The sequence below is a fragment of the Microtus oregoni genome, unplaced genomic scaffold (genome assembly GCF_018167655.1).
Source record: "Microtus oregoni isolate MIOR12 unplaced genomic scaffold, Mior012 000053F_ref0000044, whole genome shotgun sequence".
NCBI lineage: Eukaryota > Metazoa > Chordata > Mammalia > Rodentia > Cricetidae > Microtus > Microtus oregoni.
In genome coordinates, this window is record NW_024543829.1 from 15,167,346 (window position 1) to 15,180,701 (window position 13,356).

Below are 13,356 nucleotides of genomic sequence, written 5' to 3' on the forward strand. Positions count from 1 at the left end.
AGTTTCACAACTCAGACAGCCTCTTCTCACCAGCACTATTAGCCAGGAAGCTGGTGATTCCCTGGGCAGGAGCCTCCTGTCCCTGCTGAACAGATGGTGCAACCCGAGGCTCCCAGGAGCCTGTGACTCCTGTCTCAGGAGTAGCTGAGCTGCGTCTCCAGAGCCTGACTCTTCTGGCCCTGTCAAGGGGGCCAGCAGTCTTTCTGAGCGCCTGGGTCCATGCCAGCTAAAGAATATTTAAGAGAGATCAGCTGGTGTCACAACCTGGTATGCCAACACCCGCTCCCCCAACTTACGTTCCTGCCGTGGCTCACTAGGGAATGGCAGCTACCAAGCTTCCTGATTCCAGAACCATTTCTACTCTTAACAAAATAATTACTGAAAAGAATTTTGAAAAGAATCCTAGAAGAATTTTGTCTGGCGAGCGGGTGATAGCTATTAACATTTAACCAAATACATTCTAAATTACACCTGAGAGCATTCACAAGGCAGAGGCAGGCGGATCTCTGAGTTCAAGGTCAGCCAGGGCTACAGGAAGAAAGGAAAGAAGGGAGGAAGGGAAGGGGGGGAGGATGGGCAGGCAAGCAATAGCGCATAAAACAAAAATCAGTGAAAAGGCAGTTTAACTTGAAAAATAACATGTGTTCTGAGTGTGTTTACAAGTCCCGCAGAGCACGTGTGGCAGCAAGAGACGACACTCCTCCCAGCCGCCATCACCTTCTCCCAGGTGAGCCTGAGGGTCAAGTTCAGTAGTCCACCTTGGAGGCAAGGCTCTACCTGCTGAGCCACCTTGCCGACTCATTTATGTTTCCTCTGATGCATTTATCCTGCACTAGTTCTGTGCGTGTGGGTTGTTCTGGTGGAGGAACATGGAAGATGAGTCTCACCTCTCCAAGTGGAGTTAGGAAAGGGAGGGCAGCACACCAAGCCTCCAGGTGAGTGCGGCATCACCTGAAAATATGACAAGTAATATTTCTTTCTTTTCCTTTTTTTTTTTGGACACATAGTTTCTCTGTGTAGTTCTGGCTGTCTTGGAACTCACTCTGTAGAGCAGGCTGGCCTCAAACTATGAGATCCACCTGCACGTGCTGAGATTAAGGGCATGCGTCACCACTACCCAGCTGAACCCAAAGTTGGTTTTTGTTTGTTTGTTTTTTGGTTTCTCAAGACAGAGTTTCTCTGTAGTTTTGGATCCTGTCCTGGAACTAGCTCTTATAGACCAGGCTGGCCTCAAACTCACAGAGATCCACCTGCCTCTGCTTCCTGAGTGCTGGGATTAAAGGCATGCGCCACCACCGCCCAGCTCTGAACTCAAAGTTTTATCTTACAAGGTTTTAGTTTTCTTTTTCAAGGTGAGGTGACCCTTTTAAGACAGGGTTCTCATTATTAAGTATCTCAGGCTGGTCTGGCACTCCTGGGTAGGAGCACAGCTGTATGGTATTTCATGACAGCAAGCGTAGGACAGTGGAGAACACTGTGGTACTAAGTTATACTGACCTTTGCTGTCTTCACTGCTCTCAACAGTGTCCTGTCCTAGGAAGCCCTTCCCTCCACCAGAAGAGAGGTAATGTCTCTAAAATTCTGAGTCCTGCTCAAAAGTCCTGCTAAAAACTTAGTTTCTCATTGAGAACAAATGTTGATACTGGGTTTTGAAGTGGCAGGCTCACTCATTCATATTTGGGGAATGTATGCAAGAAAGCAGGACTCTGACTACTTCCGTCAGTTGTTCAGGTTAAAGGTTACTGGCAGGTTGGATGTGGAGGCACACACCTTATTTGAGGCCAGCATGGTCTACATAGTGACATAGGGCAGACAGGGCTATGTAGAGAGACCCAGTCTCAAAAGGGAAAGAAAAAAGGAAGAGCGAGCAGGCCACTAGCAGACCACAACTTGGACTTAGCTGAGAGTTTTAGTACATTCTAGTTTAGTGGGCAGCAAAAATCTTAGGCAAACTCCATTTCATCACACAAATACTAAAAAGACATATATACACACAATGGATCTTACTGCTGTTAGCTCAGGCCAGTCTTAAACACCATTCTCTGGTTTCAGACTCCTCAATGCTGTGATTACAGCATCTAGCATTGCAAATCACTAATTTCCGTCCTCTCTTCTCTGACAGTCTCACACAGCCCAGACTGCCCTCCAGACTGCCCTCGAAGTCCCCTACTGAGCTGTGCTGAGGCTGGACTCTCTACTGTTTTCTAAAGAAGCATTAGTACCTAGAGCTGGCTTCAGTGGCTGAGACAGCAGCGCAGAGAACAGGAACACACCAGGGCCACTCAGAAGTGACTGCTAGGAAACTGCTTTGTCCGCAGTCTGCCGTGCCACACTTAGAGAACGTCTGATTCAGGGTGGATCCTTACAGCCACCATGGTGTGACAAATGGAGCCAACCTCCAGTGCCCTACACCTGGCACACCTCCCTTTCCCTGCTCACTTGTGCCACCCCACTCCAGCTGACCACTCATCTGGCTCTTTAGCTGCAGAAACCCTGGATGACCCTTTTTCTTAGGTCCCCATGCCTTATTCTTCCATCAGGCAACCAGCTCCTGGGGGTGGGGCCTAGTCAGTTTATCTGGGTGTGGTCTGTCCAGCACAGGGCTGGCAAGGAGCTATGTTTACTGTGGGTCAGCTCAGGAGGAAGGAATAGGAAATTCTGTGGGGGGAGGGATCAGAGCTTTCAGGGATTGGAAGCGCTTCCTCCTGGGTACCCCACCAAGGGCTGGCCACAGGCCCAGGCCACTTCTCTTTGTTTGGGCACAAGAGGATGGTAACAGCCTTTGTTTTGGTGGCCAGCGACATCTCCTCTTCAGGAGATCTGGTAAGTGACACCTAGAGGCCCCTTTCTGGGTTGGGAAGCCATTGCTTACTCCAGACATTGGGGGAGGAGGGGATGCCCAGATGCTTGGGGGCCAGGCCAGGACCCTAAATGAATTCTTTGATGAAATGTCCCTAGTTTATTCCTTCATGTTCAGGGAACACGTTAGAGTCTGAGAGGTAGAGTTTCCTCTTCAGTCCCCTGCTGTCCCCAGAGTCATCTGGGAGCACTCACTTCTGCATGACTGCTCCCCACTGGCAACTGACAAGAACCTGAGCCTGGCAGCCAACAGCTTTCCCTCCTATTTTCCTTTGAAAAAAAATTTTAACATTAATTTTGTGTGAGTGTGTGTGAGCACACACAAGTCTTCACGTGAATGTGGGTGGGTACATATATGTCATCATACCATAACACACAAGGAAAGGTCAGAGAACAACTTTCGGAAGTTGGCTCTCCTACCATATGAGTTCTGGGGATGAACTCAGCTCATCAGCTTAGCAGCAAGTACCTTTAACCTCCGTGCCTCTCCCTAGCCCACTTTCCTACTTTTATATGTTTACAACTATGTCCTTCACTTGACCACTGATGATCTATTTCTTATCTGAGACAGTGTCTCGTGTAGCACGGGATGGCCCTGAACTTCGGATCCTCCTACCTCTACCTCCCAAGTGCTGGGAATCACAGGCAATCACAACCATACAGGGTAAGCAAATCTTATCCTATTAATGCTGACTGAATTAATAGTTGGTACTATGGATCCCCATTGTCTATCCTCACATTATAGATGAGGGAGTGAGGCACAATGCAGGGCAGTGGCTAGCCCAAGGCCTACAGCTGACAAGTGGCAGAGCGTCAATGAAAACCCACTGGCAAGCCCTTATCTGCCGCTTCTGGCTGCTTCTGGCACACAGACACCTCTATGCTTGGCCCCTTTAAAATGGAGTCTCTCTAATGGAGACCAGGCCCCTCTCCTTACCAACCTCAAACTCTGTTTTCTTTCTCAATTTTTTTAAAATAAATATTTATTTATTATATATAGTGTCCTGTCTGTCTGTATGCTTGTACACCAGTAGAGGGCACCAGATCTCATTACAGATGGTTGTGAACCACCATGTGGTTGCTGGGAATTGAACTGAGGTCCTCTGAAAGAGCAGCCAGTACTCTTAACTCTGAGCCATCTCTCCAGCCCTCCTTCCCACCAGAGCTGGCTCAGACACTGGCTCTGCCAGAAAACTTTCCCTCGGACACTCTCCCCTGGAAGAGTGGGGATAAGCTGCTCTTGCACTCAGACCCTCTCCTGGTTATTTTAGGCTAACAGTACTGACCTGCTAGGCTGCATCCCCCATGAGACTACAGGCCCTGAGACCTTGTATCACTAGTAATCACACCCCCAAGTGTTGAGCATGGCCTGAAGAGAGAAGAGATAGCTAGGGAACAGTCCCTCCTCAGCAGAGGCTTCAGGCTGGCTGGCCAGCTCCTAAGGCCTTGCTGCTAGCACTGGGTAGACAAATCTTGTGTTTTACAGGCAGCCCTGAGACTGACCCCTTATGGGAATGCTAATGTGTCTTCTTCCAGGTCTCCCAACGGGACTCCTTTGGGGCACCTGTGTCTGGGTCCATTTCCTTCTCAAGTATCTGAAGCAAATTTCAATTCTTCACCTGCTAGGAGGAGATGGACCCACTACTTAAACCTAAAATTTAACCTCTCACAACCTCTGAATCCTCTAGCCCAGTCCGAAAAATATCCAACACTATCCCCTCTCCTACCCCCAACCTCACTGACCACTGTCACCTTGTGACTGTGGGTTCCAGCCCCGCTGTCTGGGTTTCATAAACAAAGTCAGAAAACATGGAGTGGGTGATGGCTCCTAGCCTAGAAAGAAGCCTTCGCTATCACATTAAAGACTTCCTTAGAATAGCTCTCAGCTCCCAGATCCCCACCTGTCCCCAGGCCATCATGCATGCTACCAAGGACTTCTCCTACTGCAAGAACTCTGCCAGAACAAAGGTGGCTGGCCACCGCGTACTTGGAAATGTTTAGAGTTCTGCCTCTGACCAGCTCTACAATGCCAGGCAAAGGTGCTTCACCTGCCTAAGCCTCAGTCTCCCTATCTGATAACTGGGGCTCCAAGGGCTCTGTGGACTGCTATGGGCTAGAAAGAGAAAGTTCATGGTAAATATTTCCTCAGTTTAATGAGTGCTTCAAGAAAGGAAATACCGGGGCTGGAGAGATGGCTCAGAGGTTAAGAGCATTGCCTGCTCTTTCAAAGGTCCTGAGTTCAATTCCCAGCAACCACATGGTGGCTCACAACCATCTGTAATGGAATCTGGTGCCCTCTTCTGGCCTGCAGCATACACACAGACAGAATATTGTATACATAATAAATAAATAAATATTAAAAAAAAAAAAGAAAGAAAGGAAATACCTCCAGAGGCCCAAAAATTAGGGTAAATGCTTAACAAGACAATTTGGTAACATCTATCTAAGTCAAGACACGTGGGCCAGGGACAGAACACTGGTGTGGAGGATACTCAGGGAGCCATGTACAGGAGTCTCTGGTGACCAGCAAGGGTGAAAGATGAAAATGTTCAGCTCATACCTAGGCATTTGGGAGGCTAAGGGTGGAGGTTCAAGACTGACTCAAAAAACAAATCAAACCAACAAAACAAAATAGACCCCCCCCCCAATATTAATCCTTTTTTTGCAACATGGTCTGCTATATAGCCCAGAACTCATTATGTAGCCCAGGCTGACCTCAAACTCAGTATCCTCCTGGCCCAGCCTTCAAAGTGCTAAAATGACAATCAAGTACCACTATGCCCAAGTAAGGCACACCATTCAAATCAAAGGGAAAAGCAGACAGGGTCTGGAGAGATGCTGAGCTCGGTAAAGCGTGCAAACACAAGGACCTGTCTACAGACCCTAGCGCTGGCTCACAGGAGTCTTAGTCTCTTTAAAAGATTTCCAGAAGAGCTGGGCACGGCAGCTCACGCCTCTAATCTCAACACTTAAGAGGCTACAGCAGAATTGCCATGGGTTCTAAGACAGGTCTGGGCTACAGAGTGTGAGACCTTGTCTCAACCCTCATCTTCACTCCCCAACCCCACTGAAACTAAAAAAGGCTGTGAGAGGGTGGCCAGCTGCCCAGTGTTGTCTTGGGTCTCCCCGTCTGGGTTCAACAATGTGTCACTCATACTGAGGCCTAACAGGCAGACCTCAGCTTTATTTTCCCAGCAGGTCAGACAGCAGGGCTCTCCTACAGGATGCCTTCCAGAGCTAGGTGGGCAGCGGCAGGTTGTATCAGTGGGTTGTCTGTGTGGGCTAGGGAGCAGGAACCAACTTGCCCCTTTCACAACCACCCCCGGCTCTCTGTAAAATGTCAGCAAGCTAGGGAAGGGGGGGGGGGGGCGGAGAGACAGGCAAGCTGTTAACCCGCAAGATGCTGGGGCGTGGGTGGTGCAGCCCAGGCTCCCAGACAGCTATTTTGGCTTGTGCTATGATGGTGTTCAGCCCTGGCAGAGGAGAGGCCTTTCTGTGGGAGCTTGAACTGGCACTCTTCCAGAAGGGAGGAGGAGATCTCTGCAAAGAGAGGGAGAGAGTTCTGGGTACAAGTGGGGTTCACTCTCTTCCTCAGGCTGTTCACAGACCCCAGGCTTACAGGGTCCTCTGAACCCAACCTCTGAATATTCTTCCCCTGGCACCTAATAAAAGGTCACAGATGGACCCCTCTTCTCCAGGTCCAGCCATCAAGTACCCTGATGGGTTTTTTTCTGGGCGCAGGCTGCCCACCCAGTATCTTTACAGCTGGACTGCTCCTGCTGAACGGACCCTGAGGATCTCATCCATCATGGCAACTCCTTGTGAGATACAACCTCTCACAAACCCATGGAGTACCTAAGGCCTCCTGAGGCTCTGCAAGGAAGGATGGAGAGACACGAAGGGTTAGTAAGCATGGCAGTCAGGTACCGTGCCAAGGCTTTTGGGCTGAGGTCCAGGGTGGACTTCAAGACCTTTCTTAGCCTTGGTCTTTTTCATCTATAAAATGGCCTTTATATCCCAACACTCGGGAGGTAGAGGCAGGTGGATCTCTGAGTTCGAGGCCAGCCTGGTCTACAAGAGCTAGTTGCAGGACAGGCTCCAAAACTACAGAGAAACCCTGTCTCAAACAAAAACAAAACAAAACAAACAAAAAACAAGAAAAAAACCACGCAGGCCACTATAGTGATGATTCTATGCCATTGGAGGGCTTATAAGCCTGTCGTTAATGGCCAGAAGAAAGATGGTCTGGGTATCACTCACCTGGACACAGTGAGCGGAGGGACAGCATGAGTGCTCTTTTCAGTTCCCTCGTCTACCCTCCCTCCCAGCACAGCTCTAAGTGTACACACCGCTCTCGCGGGCTTTAGCGGTCCATGTTCTGGCCTAGACTTTCCTGCCTGGGCTGAGACGACATTGGCACTCTAAGGACACCCAGGGCCCTCACATGAAACAGAGGTAGAGGCTGAGACAATGCACCAGGAATGGCTCCAGGAAGGAGGGGAGCTGTGAACCTCGGGCAAAGGTACACCTTCCCAGCGCTGTGAACCTTTAATATAGTTTGCCATGTTGTGGGACCCCCAACTATACAATTATTTTTATTGACACTTCCTAACTATAATTCTGATACTGTGATAAATTAGATGTAAATATTTGTGTTTTCCTATGGTCTTAGTCGAACCCTGTAAAAGGGTCAGGTTGGGAGTGCCAGGTGAGGACCTCAGAAGCAGGAAAGGCTTGGGGGTCCTGATGTGGCACAAATACACATGACCCTGGCTGGCTGTGAGACCTTAGCTGAGTCAAGGTTGTTTCTCTGGGCCTCAGCCTTCAAGGACCTGGAAGGGTGGAGCCAAGTGATATGACAACACACACCCCTTATTCCAGCTGGAGTCTTCAGGTAGCTCACCAAGTGAAGGTGTCTGGGTCCACACACAGCAGGTGCCAACGGCCTGGCAGAAGGGAACTTTCTGGCGCTGCACTTCCCCACGGTAGTCCTGGTCCCCTGCTGCCACCACAGTGATATTGCAGGGCAGCTTCCTGGGTCGCTCAAGGACCTTGAAGTCTTCTGACCCACTATGCAGATGAAGGGACCAGCTCAGCCCAAGTCTCAAAGCTAGCCAACCTCTGGGGGAACATGGAGAAGTCTGGAAAGGCTTCCCAGAAGACAGGGGCAGGCCTGCTGCTCTCATGCCCAGCCCCAGGTCCCAAGCCTAGGCTTTCTCTGCCAGGGATCAGAGTCCTCTCTCTGTCCTTGACTGGAAGGGTACCTTCTCTCATATTTTCTTGTAATAAGTACAAATCCTGGTCAGTCCACACGCTGGAGTTTGACCTTTCCATGGTGACAAAATGACAGAAACTGCCCATTCCCTCCCCTGACCTGCAAGCCAGAAACTGGTCCATGTGGCAGTAGACAGAGACCAGGAGAATTCATCCTTCACTTCCAACAGGAGCCAGCTCCATACCTGGGCACACGGCTGTGTGAGGAGCAGAGAGCAGGGTGCACCCAGCTGAGGCACCGAGGTCCCTTCTTCTCCAAACTGGCAAGAATCCAAGGCTTCTACAGCCACCTGGGCTGTTCCCAGCAATAGCCTGAGCAAGACAATTGATTCACTCAGAGAGGTTCCTTTTGCCCCCAGACATCCTGGCGCCATGGACAGGGGTTCTCGCCTCTGAAAGAGCGGCATCCCTCACCGTGTCCCTCCCCATTCATTGCAAAACCACCCCAAACAGGGGCTCTTTCTGCTCATGCTGCATAGCAGGCACCTCTGCCAGCCTTGTCTTCAGGACTGTGCTCATAGGCCCCAGGTGGCAAGGTCTCTAAATGAGACCTATTGTGTCAAACTTGCTCCACAGGTGTGTCTCCTGCCCTCTGGGAGCTGATGACTTTGAGACTAATGAAGGGCAGGAATGGCAGAACAGACTCTCCGGCTCCCAGGGGGTTGGATGGCAAAAGCTCCTTCTGTCGACATGTGAGTGATGCCAGGCACTTTCTGACGCCCCTGGGGTGCAAAACCAGCTAATCCACAAACTGAGTGACCTGCCTAGGACCAAGCTGCTAGCAAAAGGCCAGAGGATGAGTCGATCCCTCTCCTTAGACCCTGGACTGGTTCTGGGAAACCGTCCTCCCACTGGAGACTGACCAACCTTTAGGTTCAGAAAGCCTGAGTGTAAAGATTCCACCAGCTCCACACAGGGGAGAGGAGAACCAGATGACCCGGGGTCACCGCAGACCCTTCTCTCCTCGCTCCAGCATGAAGCAGGAGAGTGGGACCGAGACAGAGGAGGGAAGACTCTGTATGCTGAGGAGGTTATAGCTCAGCTCTGTCTCACTGGACTAAGAAGAGGAGGTGGCAAAGTGCTCCCCAGATCCCAACCCAGTGATGCCAACTGTATAGGGCAGGGGTAGGATTGAAGGAAGACACCACAGATACTGTTCTTTCTGACCTGACCACAAGTGACACACATGTGCTCCACCCCACCCCACCCCCGCCAAGCCCACAGCAGACACTGCTAAGTGAGCCAAGGTCCAAATACAGCGCCCAACATGGCTTGAGCAGTCCCCACTCCGCTGGTTGTCACTTGTGGACCTGTCTTCTGGCCCATTCACTTAGGAGGCCCCTCAGCCCCAAGGCATAAGGTGTAAGTGGGGTGATAAAAGCAGTGGGGTAAAACACAAAGTTGAATGTCCAAGGAGAAACAAGAGCTGGGTTATAAATAAGCATGGAGCCTGGGAAAAGATGGGAAGAATGGTTCCATCTTGGGCACTGAAGACAGCAGTATACATTAAATTAACAGAACCCAAAGCAGAGACACTAATCCCAACATCTATTCCCACTGTCACCTGGCATCAGATGAAGGGAACGGAGACTAGCCTCCCTGGTCTGCCAGAGGACCCCTTTCCCCAGCAGTATCTCCCAGTCTCTTCATTTTTTAAGAGCACCACTGCCCTGGTGCAGGCCTCCAGAGCTCAGGCCACTGCATCTATGTTTCTAGAAGTGTTCTGATTTTCTTCTCAATAAGCATCCTAGGAAATCACTTCCCATCCCAGGGTGGTGTGATCCTGTACTTCTCCAGTTGTGCGCTCTAGAGAAATGCCCAGGCTCACTTCTGGAGCTGAAGAGCTAGATACACCAATGGTAAGATCTAAGAATCCGACTTTCTTAAAGCTCCCCTGGGCCTCTGTGATGTTGTATTTGGGATCCCGGTACAGAGAAAGGGATGTGGATTTTGGAGTCGGACCAACCTGAGTTCAAATGCTGTCTCGGCCTCTTATGTGCTGTGTGATTCTGGACAAATGGCTCCTTTCTGATACTGTGTTTATTTCATCTATAAAAATGGAAAAATAGAACCTATCCTGCTTATTTTAGAGATTATATAAAGGGGCTCATCTTCCTGCTGAATGTGCCCAAAGCTCACGCCTGCACCCACAAGCCTGTGCTCTTCAAAATGGGCACAGCCACAGGTCAGAAGCACTCAACACTTGGTGCCCCATGGGCAGCAACAGGAAGCCTTCTGGGGAGCCCCTCCCCCCCAAGAGCCTGTGAACACTGGAGGCTACATCCTGCAGAGCTGGGTGTCAGCTGCTCTGATCTTGCAGGGCTGTGGGTGACGAAACAGAAGTATTGGAAGCTTCACTGCCTGCCCTGTCTGATGTGATACTGAGCCCGCGTGGCTTCACAGAAGTCTACCGAGCTCCATCTGCCAGTGCAAGCATCCAGATCTCTTGTGGTGTACGCTCAGCAACACACTGCAGGTGCAAAGAGCAGGGCCCTGGCTAGGGTAAGCCAGGCAGAGGGCATAGATCAGCACCACAGGCACACCACCCACACAGCAGAGGAAAACCACACAGGTTATTAGTAGGTAAATCTACCCTGGAAAGGGCCCAGAAAGGGCCAAATACAGCAAAGCCTTAAACAGCCACAAAAAGTAAGAGGGAGGCCCTGGGCAGAGTCCAAGAGGTCAGAGTCCAATCAGCTAAGGCTCTAGGGTCCTTAGCAGATTGGCTGCAAACTCTTGAGCCACCAAAGAAATCCGAGGTCAGAAAGAAATCAATCTGAGAGCTAGGTAGGATACTCCTCGGTGGTCCCTTCTACCAGGGCTTTGCGGGTAGGCACACATGAGTACACATGCCATGAAATGCCCGCACTCAGTCTCTCCACCACAGACGTGGTCAAAGCTCACAGGTACAATATGGTGATATTTGGAGTACTTTGGAAGGGGGCAAGATGAAGCCTCAACAGCCAACCCTGATTCAAAACTATAGCCCACTCCGTCCCTTTCCAAAGCAAGAACTGGAAGAAGGTGGGGGAAGAGAGGATGACTGCCTAGCTGAGGGAGAAGGGGTATCTTCATGCTATTTACGAGGAAAGTAGAACAAAACGCTAGACACCCACTGTTCCAAGAAGTTTAAAACATTGTGTAATTTAATCAGTGACCTGGAGACAGCCATGTGCTCTGGCAAATCACAGTGACCACAATCAGTAGATGCCAAACAGTGGTAGCTGGCAGATAGGTTCCAGAGAACACGAAGGGGGGTGTGATCGCCCCCACCACGATGGTAAAAAGGCTCAGGAAGACTGGCAAAAAGGAGTGGTGGCCAGTCGTAGGGTTCCTGACCGCTGGTGTCAAGGAGTTGGGGAGACTCTCCCTGCGGGAGGGTTAGGAGCTGACCCTACCACGGCACTAAGGACGAAGAGCACGACACAGCCGGTGCCAGCTCGCGCACCACCCGGACCGCCTGTGCCGGGCGCCTGGACACCCACGCCGCCACCCCGCTCACCTGTGCCCAAAGAGCCGCAGCCCCGGGAAGCGCCGCTTGGTCAGGCGCCGCGGCGCCTTGTCCGGCTCGGGACCCGCGTCGCGCTCGGAGTCGCTAGACGAGGCAGAGGCCGACTCCGAGTCGCTGCTCCGGGCCTCCGGGCTGGGGTCCCGCGGCTCCATCCGGCCCTAGCCCCGGCCGGCGGTGGGCCAGCGGGAGACGCCCATGCCGGGCCGGCGGCCGGGGCTCAGCACGCCCGCTCCGCACCGCCCGCCAAGCTCATGGCGAGCGCGCGCTCCGCCCGCCCTGTGCTGCGCGTCCCCGCGCCCCGCTCCCAGGTGCCGGGGAAGCGGCCTCCGCTCCAGGAAGTGCCGACAGCCGCGGCCGCAGGACCCCGCATAGCTGGCCGGGCCTCTGCCTGCCCGCCCGCGCCGAGCACGCCCCCTCGGCCGCACAGCCGCGCTCGCCCTACGGCGCCCTCTGCCGGCCTCAGGCCGTGCCTCAGCCGGTCGAGGCGGCCTGGGGGCGGGACTTATGGAGGTACCACCCACCCCCGGCTCGGCGACCGGCCCGCCGGCAGGGGACCGACTTCCTGCGAGCCGCTCAAGCTGTTCCCAGATGTCTGATCTCCTCCCGCTCCCCTCAGTCCTCCTCCATCAAGCAACCTACATGACCAAAGTATACACACTCGAGGGCGGCTGTCACCACCTCTCCTCCCGCACCCACAAATTATATATTGCTCTCTTGTACCCACTCAGCCACTCGTGGCGCCCTCCACTCTTACCCCCTTGGCTCTCCGAAAGAACACCGACCAACAAAAGTCACACAAGGCTCTCCCTGCACACAGCAGCCACGCCCCTCACATTTAATCACCCTCAGTCAGTACTGGACTCACACTTTCCTCTCACATTCAAGACACCAAAGTCATTCAGTGACCTTCACGCACTCACAAAGAACCTCAGTGTTCCTCAGACAAAGTCATCCCTCCACAGCTGCTCACATGGCTTCCGTCCCTTACCCATTCCTAATGTATGGAATTTTCCCCAGCACAATGTCCAGCATTCCCTTGAGCTCTTATACTTCCTGCACATTCTAATACACATAAGGATAACAGTCACAACCTACACATTCCTTCCCATAAACACCCATATAGAACGAAATATCTCCTACACACGGATATCTCTGAGGGCAACAATTACAGGACCTCAACTTTCTCTCATACACACACACATCCAGAAATATCCTTAAGTTTTGACACACATTCTCCTCCAGAAATGAGACCAATTGGAACCAGAAGTCACCAGGAGACACCCCATCACACATGTTTGGGGATCCACAACTCAGGTGGTCTCTAGATGTTGCAGAGCTATGGGGGGCCTGGAAACCTTGGTCGGCCTCCTTCCCAAATCATGCCACCCTGATGCCTACTGTTTCCTTGTGCCCTCCCTTCTAGAAAGCCACATCCTGTCGCCTTCACTTTTACCCTCTCTTCTGGGGCTCTGACAGCCTGTTTTCCAGGTTGAGCCTTCCACAAACAGCCAAAGCAAGGGGGCTGCGACCCCCAAACAAGCCCGTGATTTTGAGCAACAGCCAACACCCAGAGGCCCAGAACCCTCTCTGATACAGTTTCCAGTCGATCTGGAGAAGCCGGACTCCAGATCTCCAGCCAGCAATGGGGATTAGGATGGAAGACAGCCTGACCCTGGCCTCCTGGGTCCGAAGACTTTCAGGAAGTCTTCGGG

The 13,356-nt window shown here is 51.9% G+C and overlaps 1 protein-coding gene across 4 annotated transcripts in view; it reads right to left on the reverse strand.

Moving 5' to 3' along the window:
• Dgkz (diacylglycerol kinase zeta) overlaps positions 1–13,356 on the reverse strand; it is a 41,427-nt gene that overhangs the window by 16,851 nt on the left and 11,220 nt on the right. Inside the window, exon 1 of one of the 4 annotated variants that reach the window (XM_041637502.1) lies at positions 11,636–12,092. The exons of 2 other annotated variants lie outside the window; for them this stretch is intronic. In XM_041637502.1, coding sequence (XP_041493436.1) covers positions 11,636–11,796 — 161 coding nt within the window. In that variant the 5' untranslated portion in view covers positions 11,797–12,092. Of the gene's footprint in view, positions 1–11,635; positions 12,093–13,356 lie in introns of those variants that run through there. One more of the 4 variants, XM_041637503.1, reaches the window with a different exon arrangement.